At 34.5% G+C, this 25100-nt stretch overlaps 1 protein-coding gene across 1 annotated transcript in view; it reads right to left on the bottom strand.

The window, feature by feature from the left end:
* Nucleotides 1-3344: 3344 nt before the first annotated feature.
* Nucleotides 3345-25100, bottom strand: part of oys (lysophospholipid acyltransferase 6) — a 102931-nt gene continuing 81175 nt past the window's right edge. Inside the window, exons 2-11 of the mRNA XM_085949797.1 lie at nucleotides 16260-16399; nucleotides 12052-12129; nucleotides 10264-10355; nucleotides 9651-9758; nucleotides 9419-9561; nucleotides 8948-9062; nucleotides 6791-6978; nucleotides 5143-5340; nucleotides 4405-4547; nucleotides 3345-3750 (exon numbers count right to left, since the gene is read on the bottom strand). Coding sequence (XP_085805923.1) covers nucleotides 3621-3750; nucleotides 4405-4547; nucleotides 5143-5340; nucleotides 6791-6978; nucleotides 8948-9062; nucleotides 9419-9561; nucleotides 9651-9758; nucleotides 10264-10355; nucleotides 12052-12129; nucleotides 16260-16399 — 1335 coding nt within the window. The 3' untranslated portion in view covers nucleotides 3345-3620. The remainder of the gene's footprint in view (nucleotides 3751-4404; nucleotides 4548-5142; nucleotides 5341-6790; nucleotides 6979-8947; nucleotides 9063-9418; nucleotides 9562-9650; nucleotides 9759-10263; nucleotides 10356-12051; nucleotides 12130-16259; nucleotides 16400-25100) is intronic.

The following is a 25100-nucleotide window of genomic DNA, read 5'->3' as shown; positions in this document are numbered from 1 at the left end:
TATGTAGAAGTTTCAGCTTAGAATTTTTTTTTATTATCATGTTTCCTACTTACATATAAATTCTTCGGCGCGACATTATAAGGTATATTTTCAGTTGAATCCCATCCAGATATTATGATATGGCGGTATTACACCATAGGCTTATTGGTATGATAAATATTATGATATTATGTATATATTTTTATCTACACTAATTTAATATTTAACGTCCTTTACAAAATATTTTCATGTGAGCGCATTATATTGTGCCATTGAGAAATATTTATTTTCGAATATTATCGCAAACTTTGATTATAAATCATAAAAATATAAAACGTATTCTTAAATGATGATATTTACATTTTATGTTCACGGAGCTATTCAACAATTCAGACTGTCACATAACATCAGCTGTTTTACACACTGTGTTGCATATATTTATAATTTTAATACAGTAACCTCTTGAGGTGTTATTATTTCAATATTCATATAATATTGAGTGACTCGAGAAAAGAGGAAGATAATATCTGTGTATAGCGTGAATATGTTGATAAGTCTAAAAACATCATTTCTCAGGGCAGCTCTTTGTAAGGTTGGTTGGTATTCTGTGGTAAATAAGGAATGTTTTTAAATTTTAATTTGTTGAGAATTTACAAGCATTTTACTAAAATTTTAAATCATCCATAAACATATAATCTGATTTATCACAGAATACCAACCTTACAAAGAGTTGCCCTGAGAATTGATGTTTTTAGATTTATCAACATATTCACGCTAATACACGGTTGATTTTCCTACATTACATTTTGGCAACCTGTAACTATACGGACTGGTCTATTTTTCTACTTCCGTCACAAGTTTTACATTTGAACAATTCTCATCATATTTCAATGTTTTGTTTAGAGTGGCTTTCAGTTTGAAACTAGTAGCCAAGCGATCAATTTGCTGTCTTTAGTGAGCAATCATGGATGCATTGCAAACCAATTAGTAACTAGTAACAATGTGTGCAAACAGTCATTGAAATACATTAGCAGTGATAGCAAGCTACTAAATTTCAGTCGTATCACTTTTAGTGTCTTGCAAACGTAGAATGGAGATAACTTTGCTCAGTCTATAGTTAATGTAGCGTTTTCACAATGGCTGTCAAAGACTTTTAGATTATTTCAAAGCTTCGCAATGTAGTGGCAACACTGAACGATAACAGATGGAGATAGAGCCAGAATAAATAAAATGATTATTATTTAATTTAATTCAGACTTGAAACTTCTACTGTGAATCATTTGACAATGTACATTTGAAAAATAATAAATATATTTTGTTCATTTAACGATAGTGTGTACGTAACATTAAATTCAAGTCAATGCACCTCCGTTGGCACAATACACTGGGAAATTCTACATAATATTGTTATTATGAAAATGCATTTACATTTTATAATAGCTTTAACGGTTGTATTTATATGTTATGTATAAAATTTGATTAATATATAATTGTTATAAACCATAATTAAAATTCATACAACCTCTCTATTATAATGGAAGAAAATTGGAAATCAATAAAGCAATATTAAATATTGAAAATGATGTAATATTACATTACGCTTATCATTCAGTTCAATTCCTTTGTAAATTTATAAAAAAAGTTACACTGATTGTGATCATTTGATGCTATTTTCAAAATGATGTCCCGGAATACAAAAATATCGAATGCTACATTTCAATTTCAGTTTACCATAAACGGCATTTAAAATTTTTATATCCGAATATCAAAACTGGAAAAATCAATTTATTATAACCGATTAAAAGTAAGCCCATTTTTTCACTTATATTAATTGAGGGTCAATTGAGGGTCCGAGGATTGAATGAATACGAGTGCACCAGTGACCAAGTTGAGTAAATCGATTTCCAAGTTAAATACACATGCGATTGTAAATCCTACATAACAGTTATGAATATTCTGTAAAATAGGTTTTGTTTTCAAATGATCTTTTATTACTATAAAATGAAAAAATATAAATTTTTTCATATTTTGAAAGAGGACAAGTCAAGTCAAAACATTCAAATATATATTATGTGAAAATAATAATGATGTTTTACACACCATGTCTAAGGGATATTTTTTCCAACCATATCCGATCCTAATAGGATCATATGGGCCTCGACAGAGTGGAGGTTTGTATTAACAGATTTGTTTTTACGAAAAATGTCAGCCACTTGCTCAATCTGTTAGGTCCATATTCTGACTCATACACAAATTGAAAAACAATATGTGTACTTGCTAGACCCAGGATTCGAACATGGGACCCGCAATGCTTTAGGCCGACACTTAAGGCGCGCGGCCATTGTGGGTGGGAAAATAAAAATACACCTTGTCTATGGGATATACCTACTACAATGTGTAAATTTATTGTGGTGATAAGAAAATTGCTCTTAACTCGATTATATTATGACACTCATACTTGTTTAATCCTCAGCACTTTAATTATAGATTGCTCTATTTTCTACACAAGCCTGGCCTTGGTCTACTTCAGGTCAAAGTGCCCGCCAGTTCGGTCAATCCTCCACAGTTGGCTGTCAATTTCTGATTTTAGAAATAATAATTGAACTCGGTACATATTATGTAATAGTTTGAACATTTTTTTAGACATATCCTCTCCAGGTGACCGACGGTGGCGGATACAGAGTTCACAATAACGTAGCCATATTATATTAAATAACTAGTGCACAATATAACAGTGATTAAATTTTCCAGCATCGACATTCTGACAATATATCAGTTTAGTTTATCTCATATTTGGTCTCGCCGGATTTGTATGTTTCTTTTGAAATATTCGACCCTTTTCCCGTTTATTCCTGACACGTGAATCGTTATAAAAATGTATATTAACGTTATAAAGACTTTCGACAATTTACAACCTAAAAAGTATATTTAAAAAAAAAAACAAGTCTGCTAAACTGTCTCCTCTGCGAACCGTATTATTAAATAAATGAAAGTTGTGGGTCAGGTTAGATTACTTGACGTTTTTATTTATTTTTGTACTAAAAAAATAAAAAAATAAATAATTACTCCCAGCATCAATCAACGAACTGTCAACAAAAGTCATGATTTTTGCCACTCGGCATACTAAGAAAAATGATTTCCAGTTTGTTGTCTTTTTGTGAGTGTTAAAACATACCCACGTGGGTCACGCTAATCGCCATTATCATTTAAAACATTTCTATCGCAGCGACAGCATTCAACAGACGTCAATTTATAAAATATTAGTAAAAAATATAATACTAACTTTAGAAAAGGGTTTTAATTCTAAATATATAATATAAACGTTAATAATTTTTATCGTACAGAATCTCAACTATAAATTTTTTCAAATCGACATCAGAAAATCTTTTGTACAAACGTATAAAAACAGTTTTGATTATAATAGTTGTATAATTTTTATAAATTTAAACCTTCCGTGTAAATTTGTCACAAACTTTTGGCCATGCGGAATAGTGAAACAGTTTCATTTTGAATCACATAAATGATGAATCGGTTGGATCTTGAGTCGGTTGAATATTGATGCGTTAACTTTATTATTGATTTGTATCTTATATCAAGTAATACGGGCTCTTGATGTAAGGGCTCGTAATGGTGATTGAGGGTCAACCGGCCTTGACTTTTCCATTTGTGTGGTTGGCGTCTCCGTTGAGTGAATTGGTCGGCTTGGCGCTCCTCCTCAGCGGAAGTAGCAGTGCGCCTAGCGCCACGCAGTGAAGGGAGAAATAAACTTGCCTGAAATGTTAGAAATTTAATAAGAAATGATGAATAAAATTATGGTACGTCCTTGTTGTCTAATGATCCAATTACAAGAACAGACACCCACTTAAAATGTCACAAGAATCGTAGTTGTAAGTAAAATAGAAATTGTTCTATCACCCCCCAACCGAATTTGAAAACTAGAGCCAACTATTAGGTACTTCAAAGATTACCGGGAATGACTGAAAATATCTGAAGAAAGCATTAGGTCTCGTCTCCACCCACCCGTGTTGTCATATTGACATTTGCCTTTATAATTATCACCAGACATTCATTAACAGACTATAATAATAATCAACTGGAGTAGATCCACTGGTGGATAAACACCTGCTTTAACTCGTTCCACCCTTCTCAGTCCTTAGTTCTTCGCTGCCAAGTACATCCACTGACCATTATGAAGATGTCTATCCAGCAGGTTTCCCTGTGGTCGTTTAGTGCCCATTAGGTAACACTGTACAATACATTCATAATACGCACCCGCTAAGTTGGCCAAAAGATATTTTTTTGTCTACTTATCATTTTTAACATATTATGTTATGACCCAATCACAACAAATGTCGAGACAATCCAATTGGTATCTGAAATGTTGTGTAACAGCTCTATGCTATCTGATAATAAATTTCTTATTACCTATAAAGTGCGAGACTTGGAGCCAGCTCTAAGAGGACAAAAGGAACTGTCGCGTACGTCATGAAGACCCTCGTGAGCGTGAACGAGAGGGCATTATAAAGTCGGCTGCTAGACCACGCAAAAGGCTGGGCAAATTTTCGCACCTAAAAACAAAAGGAACACATTATTTAATTGACACAACATTACGTACATGGCAGAATTCCACTTCACAAAATGATAATATAAAATTATAAATAAATAAAAAAATTCCAGATTCACATTGATTTTCATAAAATAAAATATTTTAGAGAACCCAAATTTTATTATTCATAATTTCGAGACTTTCCTATTACGTCCTCTTAACACCAATCAAGGTCTTGAAATGTCACTTCAGGGATACTCCCTACAAGGACGCCTACTATTGGTGGAATGGACTATGGCCTTATCATTATATCATGGCTGCGGACATATTAGCGGCGATCTGCGGAACTATGGATCGCCATACCCACACTTTCGGGTATATTTATACACCCTCAACCCCTAGTAAAGTATTTACTGCTGCATACAGTGCCATAAAATTGCAGCCAATATAATATGATGATTCTAGAATACACCATGATTTCTAATATATCGTCTTTAGATTTGAATTTAGAATCTTTTTTTACGGTTTATCTTTAACAAATAGAACACAATCAAAACTATTATATGTATACCGTAAAGAACTTATCTTTCCATGACGTGTACATATATATATCTTACGTGTCTTGCGGCAAGTGTAAACAGAGCCCCAGTGGCAAAGGTGAGGTAGTATCCCGGATAGAAGCCGTGCCAAATGGCCGAAAGGGCGTAAGTCTTGAGGAGCTTTGCTGAGCGAACTCGGTTGTACACCGATAGCCTCAGCCATGCATTTGTGCCCGGATTCCATTTCGCTACAGCATCTCGGAATGTTCCCGCAAACTAAAAAAATAAATTCATAATAACCATATTTAGTATTCCCCTTTAAGCTTCTTATGGGTACACACACAAGCCATTAAGGGAGTGCACATGAAAAATTGATTGCAGCATAATAAATAAACTAAATTGTCACACATTATTTCTCTGTAGTAAATTATTGTCAGACAAGAACTTTTCACTGCATATCAGGTTTTTATATAAACACATAAAATTGAAAGAAACATTGATATATTGTTGTATGCCTACATACAGACATTTTAATATTATTTTATAATGTAATTATTATTGTTTTGTCAATTAAGATAATAGACCGTTTACACATGCATGAATTTACTGGTGGCAGGACGTATTGTCGCGACCATAACAATACAATGCAAATGTCAACATATATTATCGTGCAAGTTGCAAGACTGCATCCATGGAAGAAAAAAGTTTAGAGGCTGCTGAATTTTCACACGATAGTTGCAACTTGCGCGACATGATATTATGTACATGCGCAGTAGAACTACAGTGACGAACCTTCCGGAAAAAAATATAAAATACACCACAAAGAGCATTTCGGCGTTTACCAATTTTCACAACCTGTCAAATAGCACTACACAATGACAACGAGGCGTCTCGCTTATGCTTGAAGATATCGATCAATAAAGCGATCTCGTGCAAATCAGGGTACTTCAACTAATATTATATATTTGTGAATCTCATATCTCAATTTGCTACTGCAGGTATCGTATGGCTAACAGGTCGACCGTGAAGCAATTTTCGGTTGATTGTGGCGGTATCGTTCTTTTCGAAAATCACAATCTCTATGTACAATGTTTCTAACCGATTCTAAATTTACATAAATTGAGTGTTTTGAATTTAAAACTGCATCAAAGAAATCAGATAATAAGGCTAAGATGGTTGATAGCTTTAATGCTAACATTAATCGATATATAATTTTCAAATAAATGACACTTACAAGAACATAATTTTATTTTCACCTCCAAAAAACACCATGTAGAAATTAAAAACATTACAGAGAACAAGATTAAATAAATCAAAGTAAGTATTCCATATGCGATGGCTAGGTCATGTGCACCGTATGAATGACAATAAACCGGCAAAGAGAGTGATGTCCGGCAATCCAATCGGGCGTAGAAGAAGAGGCAGGCCAAAGATTCGCTAGTTGGATAGAGCTGCCAGTGACTGCCGTGTTCTAGGGGTACCAAATTGGAAAGCGGCCACACTGTATAGGGACAGGTGGAGGGAGCTGTTGGAGGAGGCCAAGACCCACACCGGGTTGTCGCGCCCCTGATGATGATGATGAAGTATTCCATATCTCAATAGGGTTACGAGAATTGAAGATGTACCCTTCTATTAATTAAAAAGTAGGAGACATTATCCTAAATGTCTAAAATATTAAAAAGGCCATATGACTAAATTATTGACATCATAGTAATTCATGTCTCACCTCAAATCCTATAATATCAACGTTGCTAACGCGATCCCAGTTAGCAGGCTCCCGGTATCCGATTCCTGCGTTATTACACACAGCGTCGGCCAGCAACCACGCCAGGTAGTACTTGCAACGGACCGCCAGCGTTGCCGCATAGCAGAAGTAAAGCATGTACGCCGCTGACCATTCTGACGAAGGTTCACCTGAGGACAAATTAATTCATTAATATTTTTACCTTCTTCAGCATCTGCCTACATCCGAATCTGCCACAATAGTCACCGGTGGTAAACTGCAATGGCGAAAAATAGAAATAGGCTGTGAAGATCTGACATAAATAGTGCATTGTTTGTCATACGTATTTATTTTCATTGAACTTAGAATACAAATTGCAGATGGTGTTAGTTTTTAAAATCCAGTGGATGCAGGTGTGAGTCCCGCCGGGCATTGTATTTTTTCCAAAGATTATTTCTAGTAGGTATATAACAGAGGTGTTTTCAAGTTATGTATAATAATATTATGGTTTGGTTAAGCAGGTGACACATCCCTGTTACAGACAGGCTTCTCCCGGTGTAAAATAATCAATTAGTAGTTATAAGCCGAAATGTAATCCTGACCTCTAGAAACAGCTTTATAAAACACTTAATCTGATACCTTGCTAAACTGCTTAATATTTTATTCATAGGTAACGGCCTTCATCCGGTGCGTGAAAATCACATACTGGGCGGAGGTGTAATTAAGATAAATTTTGAAGTGTAAATGATGATGGATGAAAGCGATTATTTTAAGACCAAATAAATTATAGAAATATTATAGAATATTATCGTAAATTCAAATATTGTAAATTTTGCTGCAGGTAACGTAATCTTAAAGTTCGTCGCGCGCCGGCGCCGAAGTCGTCCACGTGATTCGCCAAATCAAATCATTCGATCGGATTTGGCCAATCATGGGAGTTCTTTTCATGAGTCGGCGTGGGTTCGAGAAGAATTTTGAGGGAAGAACCCCGTGGCAAGTGAGTGAGCGTCCAAAGAGCTTGGTAACTGGAAGGTTCTGCACGACTCACTTAAAATTTAATTGCGAAGGAATACCTAAAACGATTGTAACTTTAAAACGCAAATAAACTTCTATAAAATAACAAGGGGTATCATTTACCCTACACCTAACATCCCGAGAAAAACAAATTTTAACACCACTCCGGACATCATTACTGAGCTAGCCAAAGAAGACGAGGTTTGTAACCTGAGAAAAGCCACGAACCCGTCCTCGTGCTTTGGAGGTGTCACAGGGTTTAATTGAATTTTAAAAAAAAAATCAATTTGTATTCAAAGTTCCATGAAAACAAAATATGAGTATTGCTAACAAAGTATGCACTACATATCGAGGGTATACTGACAGAACGCATTATTTCAGTTTTTGGTGTTTTTCTGTTTTAAATACCAAAATGTATACAATTTTACGCTCTACGTCCTGATAAAACGCACAAAGGCATAGGATATAATGGTGAGAAAATAGAAACATTATTAAATGACATTGTTATTTTTTTATTCTGATAGAAAGCATGATAATGACCTAATGCGTTCTGCGTATACAAAATACAGGACTTGTAACATGTCGTATATTGTGTTTACCATAACGGTTAGTCTTTATAATGTAGAAAAAATGTTTTTAAATCATAAAAAAATCTATGTGGGAGAACGCTTTGAAAAAAAAATTAAAGTCCTTTTTGCGATTATCTCAGAACTTGTTTTAATGAGTTAATGCTTTCTGTCAGTATACCCTCGATATTTAGGTTAGATTCTCAGTCTACCTTTACTCTCCGCCACAAACAACATACACTGGATTGTATTTTTCATACTCAAACACACCATGTAGCGTAACATCAACCAGATGCCACGCTACACAGTTGTTACTGACGACCGTTTGTACTCCACCTATTATCTTACCGTGCCTTATTGTATTAGCTGTTACTGTGTATATTACTTTTTGACTTTCCACACTTTGATTCTATAAATCAATATAATATGTTCACGAGTCGTTGTGACATGTCGCACCTAGAGTGATTATCGTATGCGCATGGTCTTAAGGTTATTCTTATTGTTAATAGCGGAGTCATTTTCAAAGATTTGAGATGTTTTCAAAAGATTCGCTGTAATGTAATTAATTGCTAAGACTTACTGGAAAGATCTTGTATCGAAAAACGTGGTGAGAGCAAAAGGTGTATCACAGCTGCCAGCAGGGCACCGCAGATCTTGCCGCGGACTGCCCGTTTCCTATTAGGCTCATCCTGGATCTATAACCAACAACATTTATTAACAATAGTGTTACCAGTACTCATAGACACACATTAATAGTACTGTAATTTCAAAAATGAATCCACAAACACCACCGACATTCTGTTGATACAACGGCACACCTCATAAATACCAAGAATCATTTTGTATGGAATTTGTTCTTTCTTATCATTTTGTGAGTTTCAAAACTCAGTTTAAAACTAAATTAGACATTTTTTACTTTTTCCTGAAGAAAAAGTTGTTTTATATTTACGAGGTTTACAAGAAAGAACTATGGTACAACATCACTTTACTGTAATCTAAATAAATAAAATAAAATTACAAATACAAAACATGTATGAAATTTATGTCATACCTGAGCCTCTGATATCCTATTATGTATAAAGTCCATATAAAGCTTAAATGTAATTGCGGGTCCACAAAGAAGTGTTTGGAAGGCAAGGGAATAGGAAAAGAACTCTAAAGACGAAGGGGGCTTCGGTAGAGCTTCGTGTCCACCTAAAAAAAAGATTAAAACATTAGGTATACTTCATATAAGAATCATACATCATACAACAGTGCTGGAAACAATATGTGTAATTCAGTACCATTATCTCGTGTAGGTTCTGTGGAATTGGCATCGCCCCTTTTTTCTCGACCATCATGAACCCAAAATGCCACCGATGTGACTCTTTGCGTTATAACCATCAGAGGTCCTGAAAGAAATGATAATTTCAATATATCGTTTTTTACAGATGGCAATATTTTTTTATACCTGGATGCATATGAAAATATTCAAACAGCCTTAAATTCATAGAAAAACAAACAGTTCCATTTTTAAAAACAGTATTGTTGGTAAAACATCATAGAGAAGAGATTAGGTACCTACTTACATAAAACAATTATTGCATAAATTGAAGTTTGTAGTAATTCATTAATTTTCACATAAATTTAAATTAAATGATAATAAAGGGGAAGTAGGTATATATGTATTTAGTTTGTGATGAATCCTACAATTATTACATCATTTCAACAAAGAATGATTTGTTGTATTCAAAATTTTATAAAATGTACATACAGTGTATGATATGTTTAGATTAAAAGGGGAACAGCCAGCTGTAGCTGGTCATAATGCAAGTCCTATGAGACAGTTATTTTTTGAAAATGAAAATGAAATATTTGTAACATAAAAACATTAAAAACAATGAAATAATAATTTACCTGTAATATCTAAATTGCAAGCTTCTTCTAAATAGAATTGTCGATGCAAATGAATACATGACAGGTATGCAATTGCTACTCCTAGTACAGCACTGAAATGACAAGAAAACAAACAAACACAATGAATTACAAAACATTAACCAAATAGTTTTGATTTAATGGTGACTCTAGAATGTTTAATTGTCCAGAGTGTCCGGAAATTTGTACATATCCAGTTTGCCGTATCACACTTCACTGTGAAATATTGTATCAGAAATAGGGAATCCAATCCCGAGCCAAAATTCTGATCCCGGGATTTCGGGATTACAATTTGACAATCCCGGGATCCCGGGACTGGTCCCGGGATTGGCATTTTTTCCATTGTTAATATAAAGCTTTTATATTTACAAATATCATTGATAAAATCGATCAAAAATAAATCTAGTATAATTCACTTATACAATTTAAGACATTTATTGTTAATATTGTATACGTTCAATCATGGAAATACACAAGTTTAACGGAGTAAATAATATTGTAATTTAAATAATAATGTGAATTTAATAGGAGATTGCTGTTTCTGATAGTAAAGACTTAATGAATGGATTAGCGAGATTTAAAATATTAATGCAAATAATCATGGCGTATTTATGGCCTTTCCGCTTCATAAATCTAAGTAGTCAGACAAATATAAAACTGCCGTAAAACGCATGATATACGTTGTTAAAAGTGCAAAGCATTGTTTTTTCCAATCTTTCCATTTTTAATAATTCACGTGAAAAAATAAAAGGAATCGGCAACCTACACATGGGTATAAATCAAACTTCATTCAAACTCAGTTTATTTATAATGTAGTTATTTTTTATTACAAGTATTTTTTCTGTTATATTTTCGCTTTTATTTTATTTTCCATAAAAATTGATAAAAAAAATCAATCCCGAAATCCCGGGATTATGTTTATCAATCCCGGGATTCATAGGTATCGAAAATAGCTCGGGATCCCGGGATCCCGGGATTCGGGATCCCGGGATTGGAATCCCTAATCAGAAATATATGGTCGTATATTAAAGACCGTCCAATCTCTTTGGGTCGTATTGTACTGAAATAAAATTCATGTCTAAATAAAACACGATTCTTGCCAGTTTACAGAAAGCCAGCGGCAAACAAATTTTGAAAATAGCCGATATACTGGATTATTTGTTAGGTTAGGTTAGGTTTTCATTCTTGAATTCAAGAATTTTGCCAAAATACATTGGAAGCTCACGGCAAACTGTGCTACGGTGAAATGTAATACGTACAATTTACATGTAACCACTTAACTATACACAGTTAATATTCTGTGTTGGCAGTATATTGTAAATAAAATGAAATTTGTTATCTGCTATTTATTGTTCATCTAAATAATGTTCTTTTAGGTTAGTAACAACTATTAATACTATCGACCGAAGGTACTTGATGGAATTTGAATTTACATTCTAATGGATTTAAGTTTAGTACTATTCCATTTGAGTCGTTTTTTGCGACCAGGGATTCGCCTTTCGGTATCTTCAGGCAATATGTGCACTCACCAAAAGGTAAATACACACTGACCCGGGTCACAAAAAAACGACTCAAATGGAATGGTGCACAACTTAAATCCTTTAGAATTTAGTAACAACTAATAATAATTCAATATATTGTCTCTATCTTATCATCAAGAGCACAAGTGTGAATATTATGATGTTTATTATATTGAGTGTGTAAATTTAGTTTCTCTCACCGTTATTAAAATAGCCGACTAAAAATATAGACAGATTAAAATAGACTTACTTTGCCATAATACGTTCTGGTGCAGTCTTAATCATAAAAAAACATATCACTGGGAGCAATGCTAAGTGTATGGCCTTTCTGAAAAAAAAAAATAAGAAATATGTTTTATCAAAAAATTAAAAAGTATTATTCTTCATCTTTCAGGGATTTCATGATCGTGACCAGGGAACTCAGAAATACTCGGAACTGAAATACCTAACGGGTGTGGAGAAAAAGCAAGCAACCGATCTCTAGTGTGGAAGAGTACAGGATAAAATTAAACACGTGTCAAGAATACGTCATACGTCGAATACTGCTCTCGGTTTATGCACTGACGCTCATTTAATATTGGTGTATTGAAGTTGCAACACACATTATTACATGTCTATAATGCGTAGTTCATTTTCGTAAAACACTCACACATTCAAAACCCTGCGTCGAAATGTAGTGTAGCGGGATAGAGCCTATTGGAATTTTATTTATCAAACTGTTCTGTAATCATGGCTCAGATGAATTGGCTGTCGAGCAACCTTCTCCGAGGATTTGCTCTATCTCTTTTGACAGCAGTGGCGAGGGGTGGAGGTAGGCTATGATCGACATATATATTGCACACTAAATTTGTCAGTCAAACGTATTTGTTTTCATTGAATTAATTTATCATTATTATTTATATTATATCATCATTTATATCATGTATATTATATTATCATCATTATAGTTTTTAAAATTCAATAAAACCCTGCCGAAATAAAACCATAATAGTTCAGGTTCAGATATACTAATATCATCCTATGGGCTGTCCGACAAAAATAGTGCACACTTTTTCAGTCATACTTATTTGTTTTTGTCGAATTAAGAATACATATTATTACAGATGGTGTTAGTTAATTCAGTCAGTGGTTTCCAAACTTTATGTTGCTACGCCTCCCTTTAAAAAAAATATAATCTTGGCGCCTCCCCCCATTTATTTCATTAAATAATACAGACACCTTTTTTAAATAGTCAACAATGTACTAATACAAAAATTATAAAAATAAACAAGGTTTTACTACTTATATTATTTTTATTTTTAAATTAATTTGTTTTTCATGCGATGAATGTGCTTGTTTATTAGCACAATCAATTTCAATAGTAATCAATCCAAATTAAGGGCAGTGTAGTGCTCTAATGTAGTGTTTCCTAAATTATACATGGGAGTTATCATTTAAGTATAATTGATATTATCAATCATCATATAGGTATCACATCAAATTGCAACGCACAACCACATATTTAAAATATTTAATATTCCTGAAACAATGCAGCGCCTTTTTTTACTATAAAATAATGTTAAAAGTGCATTAACCAAGAACTCAGTAAATAGATTTTTCGTTTGCTTCAATATATCTGGCGCAGAAATCATTTAAGAGTGAACATGGCGAACTTATTTTTTTTGTAATTTTGATTTCCAAAGCTCCAATTTTTTATGAATGCCTTCACTTTGTCTTTTTAAATCAGTGAATGCATTAATGGTCATTGCATTGATTTATTCACTCATTTTTTTTTTTTTTTCAACAAAATAGACAAGTTTAACGACAAAATTAAAACAAATTTGCCTCAACTTTCAACATTACGGTTTTTTTCACGAGATAGCCAGCGCGCTTCACAATAGTATAGAAGTGAGGTATTAGTCTCCATATTTTCAGACAGGTTTGCAAACAACCTTTTATAGAACTGTTTTTTTATGTAGTTTATAACTATTGGCTGTCTTATAAACTATGCATTTGCAAACTGTAAACCTGTGTGCAAACTGTTAAACATTTCGCGCCTCCCAGTTTGGAAATCGCTGCATTAAGTCCTGCCTATAAATACCTTTATATAAATAAATGAATATATTATTTTGACTATTATCTATTATGGCTTGAATTAGGCACGCTTAAATTAAATTTTAAAAACTAACAAGCACTATCGACACCTTGTAGTCTTAGTTCAATGAAAACAAATACATTTGACTGACTGTTTAGTGTGGACTATTTATGCTGGATCTTAACAGCCTACCTCCACCCTTCGCTACTGGTTGACCGGGGCGGATTAAACTAGTCGGGGCAGCACTTATCGGACCATCCCATAGAAAAAAATTAAAGGCGTATTTAATTATTTTGACATTGAATAAATTTAAAAGAAAAGCCACTGCCATGAAAATATCATTGCAATGAAAAATTTAACAAGTAAGGTCGAGTCACCTATTTAGTTTAAGATTTTTTCTAGGACTTTTCTGATTTATGTGAATCTGAGGCTATACAAGTACGAATGCTGCATTTTTACATATTAATAATGTTTAGTATACAATGAAAAATAATCAAATTAAAAATCTATCATTCGTGGATTTTTTAAAAAATGATTTAGATAATTATTATGAAATATTTGCGGAATGACTTTTTTTTTAATTTTTGAATATGGTTGGCCTTTGTCAGCGTGGGATCCTACTCCTGTGCGCACTTATAAGTACCAATAAATCCACCATTATCTCTCTGCATTCAACGGTATGCAGGTCTGGATTTGGTCTGACAATCAATCAGTGGAGTACAGGATTCATGTCATATCTTACTTATACAGCCGTATTTTTATTTTTCTGACTTGTTTTAGTAGAATTTAGTTAGATGCAGCTATTAGCAATGATTAATCTAGGTTTAATTTCACCGCTCACATTATTAGGTATGACATTCACTAGGTATACAAATTTTTTCACCTTTTCAAAACAGTGATTATCAAAAGTTAGGGAGAATTTGGTTGTGTGATTGGTTTTGCAGAGGCACCGTCATGGTTTTTTCCATATTCACTTTCAGACCCAATTGACATGTCATTCATTTCAGAGCCTTGAATGTGTCTATTACAACGTGCATGGTCTCCCAATTATATCAATGTCATCCGCATGGGACAGTATTGCTCAAGTTTGCTGAAGATCATTCCAGTAGTACAAACTTTTGAGTTTTAAATGACTTTCTCTAAAGCTACATTGAAGTGTAAAATATTACAATGCCAAAAATGCTATTCTCAATTATTTATTGTATTGTAAAGACGCCAAACGTCTATTCCAGAATTTTATCATTGTATACGGTATTTATCTATATCAACATGACGCCATGCTATCAAAATATTGTACATTTTTACAAGTACAATATCAATAGTACTATCTCTGTGAATTGGTTTCTGTGCCAAATCAGAAAACATGTATAAGTACATATATTATTTCACAACACATGAGAGTAAGATAATTCTTTTTACCATGTCCGATCCCAAGATCACATGGGCCTCCACAGAGTGGAGGTCGGTGTATTAACAATTTTTTGTTCTTATGAGAAATGAATGTAAGCCACTTGCTCAACCTATTGGGGCTATACTCTGACGTCAAACACTAATTGAAAAACAATATGTGTTTTTGCCAGACCCAGGATTCAAATCTGGGAGCCACGACATTATAAGCCGAAGTGTAAGCCGCTTGGCCATCGTAGGGTAAAAATTAATAGAATACGATAAAAGAGCGGAATTGTTCCATTTACGATATTGTGTGAAGAACGATGACGGATTTATTTGTAGGTTTAGAGGAGTTTGTAATTTTGTGTGAGCATAGAAAACATGTTTTATGTATAACAAAATCTCATTTTTGGTCAAAAGTGCAGTAGCTGGTTTGCAGATTAAACAGTCGATATCTAATTTGAATGATTTTGCCTTACACATACCTTTTCAAACACTAAATACAGTTATCAACACAAATAAATAATAATACTTTTACTTGGAATAGTAATTCAGGTCATCTTTGACTTATGACCGAGTTACATTCTGACACTTTGGTCATAATCAAGTTTCATACGGAATACTAAAAGTATATTTTCAGTTATAAGTGTGAAGCGTCATATTAGGTTGTATGTAGAGGAATATCTGCATTGGATCATTAATTAAGACCACATGATATATATCTAATGAATCATGTTAAACTAACCTACATACCTGGTTCATTTTAATCTTCAGATTTTTATAATATTATAACAATCTACTCAACACATTCAAATATTTTTCATCAGAATAAACATTAAACTCTATTGTAATATAATCCGAAAGTGTCACTGGTCTTTAGAACATGAATGACCTTTCAGAAGTTGTTCCATACTATTTATAATAGAGACATTTTATAGTAGTTTATTTGAATTTAATCTAATTTAATAGTGAGTAAAGAAAGATGAGTAGCTTACTTGCCATAGCAGAAGTACCCTGTAAGGAGGCCCAAGACAAGGCAAATGGTGTGTCGTACGGCGGGGGAGGCCCCTTTCAAGGGCCCCCGCATGATCCCTGCAGCTGCCAGTGCGCCAGCCTGTGCCAGCAGGAAGTTCACCTAAAACAAACGAAACAAAAACCAATTAGCTAAAATATATTTCAATGTTCAATACAATAGTTATTGACATTAGACCCACAAATAGCATACCTAGCATAGGCCGTAGGAAGTACAATAATACCCCGATTTGTGCTACCCTGACTTATGCAAACTCGGAGTTACAGGGTTCTTGATTTTTTTGTTTGGCAACAGACCGAGTTCCGCCAGAAAAGCATATGTCAATTAATTGCTTGCAAACTTGACAGGTTTCAGCTCAGTTGAAAAAGGCTTAATAATTTTATAAAACAGACTACAACGAAGAACGCTTTATGGCAAGGTACAAAGCAAGGAATAAGAAAATTAGCTTGCTACGAAGAAATTCTGCGTGAAAAAAAGAAGGCATTGTCACAGGACGAATTTCTTAGATTTTATGAAGCCATCGACATCGAAATAACTTTTTTTACGTAACTCATTTATTTTTTAAATATTTTGTACATATTGACATACTCCTGGAATTCCCGTCTTCAATGGGGAGCCGGAATAAAGTTTTGTAGGCCTAAGCGTGCAGCTTGGTCACATAGTCAATTAACAAAATATGAAAGGCTTATGACGTATCACTTGGCTATCTGGATTAAAAGAAATAGTTTGTAATAATATGTAAGATTTTGTTTTTTAAGTTTGAAAGAGATGGGCGTGAAAGATGTATGAGTGGAAGAGAGTGAGTATGAAAGTTCCTTTTGTAGCGACTGTACCACTCACTCAATTGTCAAGTGAGATTTTTTTTTTTATTTAAAGGCAGTCGGAAGAAACACGTGTTGCGAGCGGACGCAAGTTGAATTTGTGTACTCCGCGCTAAAAATAAACTATTGTTTTAATTATTAGCATATAAGTGTGTAGCAAAGAAAAATCACTGAAAATATAAAGCCACGTGCTTATAACCAAAAAAAAAAGACAAAGACTTTTCATTTAACCCAAATCTATTTTATTAATTTTTGTGAATCCTGAGTTCGACACAGTTCCGAGCTAGACCAGAACTCGGGATATCTCAATATTAATATGTAGAAAGACCTGCAATTTTATTAGATATTTTTCTTCTAAACTATTGTTTTTATGTCGTTGGTCCCAATTAAACAAAATTTATATCCAAAGTTGTACCCTGACTTACGCGAATTCGACTTAGGCGTTTTTCATCGGACCCACCTATCGCGTAACTTCGGGGTATTACTGTACTCAAAATGGTTAATCAAGTCAATAGGACGCTATCTTGACTTGATGTCTAAAAATCTCTTCATATCCTTTGCCTCATTATTGAGGTTGGTCATCATTGAAATTACAAATGTTGCCAAAAATCTCCTTTCATCAAGACTCAAGAGCGATCCTACCATATCTACAAATATTTATATTTTATTCTTAAAATTGTAGTCTTATGAAGTGCAATAAGCCCACAGGCCCGTTTCACACGGGACACCTGTGTCCAGCCTCTCGACACTGCAGTTGCTATTGCAGTCACCGAATAACTAATGTGTCTCTGACATCAGAGCCAAAGGTAGATGTTCTTTTGCACGAGTCCCATTTCCTTTCTTGTATTATTTAATTATTTATATGAACGCCTAATTAGCGAATGAATCTACGCATATTTTCATGTCATAAATTAGAAATACAAACAATGGATACATAAAACTGGCTACGGTAATAAAGTGTCTCGGCAACTAGAGGAGTGAACCGCCGACGGGACCTAGTGTCCGTGGCACGACACACTAGTGTCTCCGTCTGAACGCGCCCATTCATTTATGTGTAAATCCAGCCTCTCGAGACACCGATGTCTCATGTGAAACGGCTCTTAGTCCTGGAGCATAATATGTTATACCAGTTGTGAAAGGTGGAGGTAGGCTGTGGAAATCTGACATAAATAGTGCACACTAAACTTTGTCAGTCATACGTATTGTTATGTTCAAAATGAACATAACTAACATTCATACCTCTGGCAACCCCGACGAATATCTATGGTCACGTCGATGGAGCGTACGCGATTTGAGAGATGTCGCTGGTGGAATTTCCGGCCGCAACGGACGTCGCGAGGTGTGAAACAAGCAACAAGGCTTTTTGATTCTGACTGTCGTCGAGTATAGTCGTGTTCCGCTTGAGTTTTACCCAACTTTTATAATGGACGTCACTTAACGGAGCACGATTGCAGCCGCAGTGCTTGAAGCCTCTTGTCGTTCCAGTTTGGTATTTTAAAACTATTATTATTTGATTCACTACTCTTCCAATGTTTCTTTTCTAACTTAGCTGCTCGTATTTCTTTTAGTATTTCCAAATTTCAATATCGAGCCGCTTAATAACCTTTTAATGTAATTCTAATTTCTTGCTTTGATGATAATATAGTTTCTGTCAAGTATATAAATTGATCTTTTATTTATTGTTCCCACTTTATTCCACACTGTTAAATAATTATAATCTTTCACGGTCTCACGATTGTGTGGCGCCCAGGACATTATTATTTACATCTTTAACCATAGATTGCACGTGCCTTCAGCTGTGTAATCCTTATTGTTTTCTAACTAATTTTACAGTTGTCAGTTGCGAGGTTGCGGAAGTAATTATTGTTCAGCTTGAAAGGGATGCAGGTAACTCATGGCCCTTGCTTATGTCTCATGCTCTCTTTAACTTTACACTTTACTCTATTCCCTCCTATCTAGAAACTTCCTTTTATTTTGTAGTTGTGACGACAATGACCACAACTACAAAATACTAATATATCAGTATTTGTTTTCATTGAACTACAAATACATATTGCAGATGGTATTGGCTAGTTTTTATAATTCAATTAAAGCATGTAGTGCGATAGTCATTATTACTTAATTGGCAAGTGAAAGAAAAAGGCGACAAATCAAAGACACTCCTTTTCAGGAGTATACATCATTTGGAATGTTTACCAGAAAATATTATTAAATAAGAATTATTCTTATCTGATAACAGAATACTGACTTGTGAGATAATGATATAATTAGGTTTATTCAACAATTTGTCCTCTTACGACATTCCGAAAATTAACCCATTTAGAGTTCCTTCCTTGACACAATTGCGAGTTAAAAATATTACTTGAAACAAACAATACATCCACCGATATATGATTCAATTAATGAATATCCTGACAATATCTGTATATTTTATAATCTATGGAAGGTTTGTTCCAGTAAGCATTATAGAAGAATTATGACCAGTGCATACTTCCGCCTGTGCCTATATTCGGGGGGGTACACATAAATTGTATGTAATTGCATTTCCAATACATGGAATATTCTTCATTTTACCTCGTATTCGGGGGGGTACACATAAATTGTATATAATTGCATTTCCAATACATGGAATATTCTTCATTTTACCTCGTATTCGGGGGGGTACACTTAAATTGTATGTAATTGCATTTCCAATACATGGAATATTCTTTATTTTACCTCGCGGTCCTCAGAAGCTCCGCTGAATACCATTTGGCAAATGCTGCTGCAGAGGATCACACTACCCTAGCGATAGGTAGGGGGGCCTGGCAAAGATCCTGACCTGGGGGCCCGCTTCAGGATGTGGAGGTCATGAATACGGCCAATTGCATGTGTACAAATTTCCGGACACGTATTCAGAGAGGTTTAAATTATGTTGCCGCAAGCCAAACACCTTTTGCAATCAAAGATGCTCTTCAAAATTAGTGATTTTGTTAACCGGTTCCATGCCTTCGGTGAGTTATCCCTCTCTATGCGGCCGTGATCGACAGGCCGTACATACAAATTTCGCGAGTTATCTCGCCCGACTTTAAAATCAAATTACTAGCCACTGTCGATTGATTTGCACAAATTATCGGTACTACAGCGATTGCAGTAAGAGCTTCACTCTACATTCAACGAGTACCGTTAAATATCTACGGCCTATCAGATACTGCCATAGTAATATCGTAAGGCATAGAAAAAGTTAAACATGCTCAAATCAGTTTATAATTCGGATGCGAGACCAAATCTTAAACCCTTAAATGATTGAATGAATCTAAAATTTAGTATGGCCTAATCTCTCTGCAAATGAGCAGGTTCAGGAGCGAAGACACTTGTAGCTAATTTAATCAGTGGAGCCGTGGTCCTTAATTTTGCTTCAATTTTATACATTTAGACTTTATCTCCATAGAAGGAGGTTTACAGCATCTTTGGGTTTCCAGCATACTTCATGCGTCTGCTAAATAATTTTAAATGACACCAACCTATAAGGCTCCTTCTATTTATAGTCAAAATTCTTTCTGCAAACCACTTTACTTGGTACTCTGCAAGTACTTTATGTAAATAGATACTTATCTTATAGATAAAAGTATAATGTACTCAATTTAATTATTTAAGTGCACCATTTACAATGTTGAGTACCCAACAGCTGGTGTACCTTTCATATTTTCAATAGATTAAGTACCTACCTAGGTCAGTAACCTATTTGTGTAGCTAATAAGTAAATACTGTGACCATTATTTAAATATCAATCAAACTTGTCATTCGTGTACTGACTAACACGTGAGTCAGAGGGCCCGCCCATACACCATTTTGTAAGTGGATGCATCATGAGTAAAGTGACTATACGTCCCGTTTTTAGATAACCTATCCCGTTGTCCCCAAGCACAGCTTCGGGATGCCGAAATGTCCCGTTTTCAGAAAGAGAGCAATCGACATTGACAATTCCAAAAAAGGCGTGGGAACCCAAAAAATTGATGGAAAAGCGCCGGTATTGAAAGGATATTTTCTCTTATTTAAGAAAAACATAGTTGCAAGTCGCAGTTCTTAAAGCAATGTCAATTTAATTATCAAAGTAAATTTTAATAAGCCCTGCCAAGAATTTCATTCTTATTTGAAATCAAAACCAAATAGTATACTTTGTACTTCAGAAAAAAATTTTCTTCATAAAATAAATTGTTTATTTTCAAGTGTTCATTTCTGTTCTTTTCATTAATAAATAAAAACTATGAATTAACACGGTTTTTCTTGAATACAGTCTTTTCCAGCCAATATTCTGCAAGAATAATCTGAAGACAGAAAGGAGTTTGTCAGACACGCTTGTAGCCCAATAGATGGAGAAGACGGATTTCGTTCTTAAGGACACAAATTAACTAATCAATCAGAATGAATCGCGAAATGTAATTGATGCAAAAACGTATGTTCACATTAAATGTGTATGAAACTTTATTATTCAGTGGAGGAACTACATGGTGCAAGAGCCTGCAGCGTGGGGGCTTATTTGAAAATGCAAAAAAATAAATACATAGTCACACTAAATGCTATAGAGGTCGGAATAATATGTACTATTTTTTCATAACGGACAACTTGCCATACTACTCTGCAATCAGTGAAAATACTAAAAGTTGCCTCATTTTCAATCAATCTATGCTCCGAGTGAGCTTGGTCTGAGTACCTATCTACCTATTCAGATGAAATTGATTGCAATGCAGAGGAAAGAGAGATTAGATTCTTCTGTCATTGCAGCCAAGATCATCACTTTGATCACAGAAATCACATTAGTGTCATTTGAAATTAACAATACCAACACCTAAATGGGTCGCCTACACTGCCAGAGAATCTGACACCATTTTACAAATATTATGAAATGTGGGTTTTCGCGAAATTTTTAGTTAAAATTTTGATTAAATGTGGTATTTTCCATATAGGAGGCAATTTTTGGTGCTGCGAGTAGGGCCGCCAAATGGTTAAATCAGCGTAAAATATTTTTAACAGCCAATGTTGATTTTTTAGAATAATATTATCTTTTAGTCGTTTCCTCACGGCTGAGGATCGTGACCACCCTGCAAATCTAGTCATCTTCTGAGCAACCGAAACTCTCCACTCCATTCGGTCATCTGCTTCTCTCGGGGCAGAGTGAAGGCTGCTTATAGTGTGCCGATACTCTTCCTCTGCTTCGCATTCCCTGGAAGATACTCAAAACCACCAGTCTCTCCAAATCATCTAGTACGCGCTAAATAATATGTCAAAAAACTGCAGAACGCGTATCACGACATAATTGTCGAGAGTCGTTCCTTTATCTGGAGTCTCTGGATGATTGACTGTTTCGTCCTGTGCTCTGTCCAAGAGATACGAATAATTCGGTGCCAACACCAAATTTCGAAGGCATCAATCAATAATTTATTATTGGTGTCCATGACTCGACACCGTACAAAAATATGGAGAACACTAATGTTTGCACAAGCACCATTTCCATGGCAATTGAAATTCCTTCATCCTTCAATATCATAGTGGTGGTAAGACGCGTCATGTCCCTTTTTATTACTGCTTCACAACCGCCTTTTCCACTATTGGTCGATCACAACTATTATACAAACTCGTCAAAAATATTGTGTATGTGTAGATGATATAAATATCAATATTAAAAGAACTATAAAATTACAACTGTCAAGGAAATAACTTTTTATATCATTATAAGGTGGGGCCGTAATATTTTTTCGGAGGGAGGGGCAAAATTTGAATTGCCGCTATTTTTTATGTATCGTCTTATCGCCAATCGGTACCATATTATTATTAATTATAACCAACAGAAAACAAAAAATAACAGTGTTGCCATGACTGATTAATTCATAATTAGTACATGACGCGATGCCCGATGTCGTGGTGAAATGGTGTGACCATTATTTGAAAGTCGAATTAGCGAACTAATTTTATTCTCTTGTATCGTGCCAAAAATCTTCATTCATATTAGCAGTTTTATAGGTGTGCCAACGAATGCTGGCAGTAGATCGGTGGCGCCTATACCAAGCGGTACGCGAAACGCCCTCATCCCTCCCACCCACACTACTACAAACGCGTAAATAAGTTTATGTAAGTTATTACCTGGTACCTGATAACACCATTATTATGAAATTGCTAAATATCAAATGCATCATTATTGTCTTTTATCGTAACAATGATGAAATGAGGCAATGGTTACATGATACAAATTACACATACCTATGTCCTGCCTTCATCATTATCATAAAAGTGTGTTTAATATAATAATTTGTGCTTCGTCCTTCTTGATTTTACAATAGCTAACGATAAAGCGAAACTAAATAAATTAAGGAATTCTGAAAACTGCTGGTATTTAAACCCAGTACGTTCCGATATATTAGAACAGTGTTTTATAAAGCTTGTTCCATGTTAATTTATTGTTAGGAATTAAGAAGACCTAAACAGGCTTCCACAACAGATTATGAGAGGCAAAATTTGAATTTGAAGCTCATTAAAGCTAACAAAAATATTTAGCGTTTATCAAAAATAGATAATGTAAGTTAAATCTATGTCTTAAAAGAGGTTCTAGCATGTTATAATTATGGGAAACAGTCTCCTAAGTAGATATATTGAAGCATCATCAAAGGCGATTAACACATAATTAGAGCAGCAATAAGTCAATAAATTCAAATGCAAAATAGTTTTAGCATTATGATGCTAATTTATGTGACCTCGGTCATATTAATTTGCCTCCATATTAGTATCTCGTTTCAAAACAACCATTGTATTTAGGTGAATATTTTGTGCGGTTATTGACTGGTGTCATCATTTCAAAAAAAAATGAAAATTTATTTATTGCTCGTGAATAAACGTCACTTAAGAATTGTATAATTATCTGAAAACAGTCAAAGTAAAAATTGACTATGCGTAGCAATGCATGTAGGATCCGAATCAAACGGCATTCAGAATTTATGCATTAGGAAGCGTATTGAAAATTTTAATATTTGTTACTGTGACATAATACAATTGACCCTATTACACAAAAGGTCACGGTCACCGGTTTTTCATGGTCAAATGAATTATTCGGAAAATTTCTCACGTTTACTACAACCGGGACATGCGTGTTTATCAAATTTATAGTATGTATTTGTTAATATTCTTCACAGTGTTATTGTTAATGATCTCGAACACTCCCTTCTTCTTCAGCCATATCCGCCCCTTAATTGGACAATATGACACCACGCGACGCCTCCAAGAATCCCTGTCGCTCGCCAGTCTTCTTGCTTCGATCCAGGTCAAACCAGCATCCCGTAGCTCCGCCGTATACACTATAATTAGTATTTAGCAGCCTTCCAGGACGCCGGAATCCGGTCAGCTTGAAGAACAGGCAAACCAGGTCGAGGTTCTCTTCTGGCATCCGAAGCACGTGGCCGAGCCAGAGGTCCAACGTCGCCTCTTCACTCTCAGCGTGATGAGAGGCTGATTCGTGCGTTCTCTTCTTAGATATAGGTATAATAGATAAAGAATAATTGTCTTCATCTCATTTGTTAAAAATTTGTATTACATTTGTTATTATGTATTACATTTGTAAAATCGAAGTCTTATCGTTTTAGAACAGTCCTAAATAATTATTGGCGAAGTAAAAACTAAACTAAGTATAAGTAAGTAAAAAAAGAAATGGCTACCATTATTGTACCATTCAAAAGTATTGTATGTAATTGTTTTCTATTTGCTGTACTTTTAAAAACATTTTTACATAACATTTCATTTTTCGTTTTGGTGATCCTCTTTTATATCTTTTTTTGACTATGTCAAATCCTAATAAGATCATCATGAGCCTCCACACAGTGAAGGTTTGTATTAACACATTTTTGTTTTTACGAGAAATTGATGTTAGCCACTTGCTCAACCGATTAGCGCCATACTCTGACTCCAAACACAAATTAAATAACAATATGTGTATTTGCCAAACCCGGGATTCGGAT

This window comes from Rhyacophila brunnea, unplaced genomic scaffold (genome assembly GCF_057557595.1).
Source record: "Rhyacophila brunnea isolate RB1 unplaced genomic scaffold, BYU_Rbru_1.0 scaffold_22, whole genome shotgun sequence".
Lineage (NCBI taxonomy): Eukaryota > Metazoa > Arthropoda > Insecta > Trichoptera > Rhyacophilidae > Rhyacophila > Rhyacophila brunnea.
Note: the sequence above shows the minus strand (reverse complement) of the source record. Positions and strands in the feature narration are given on the sequence as shown.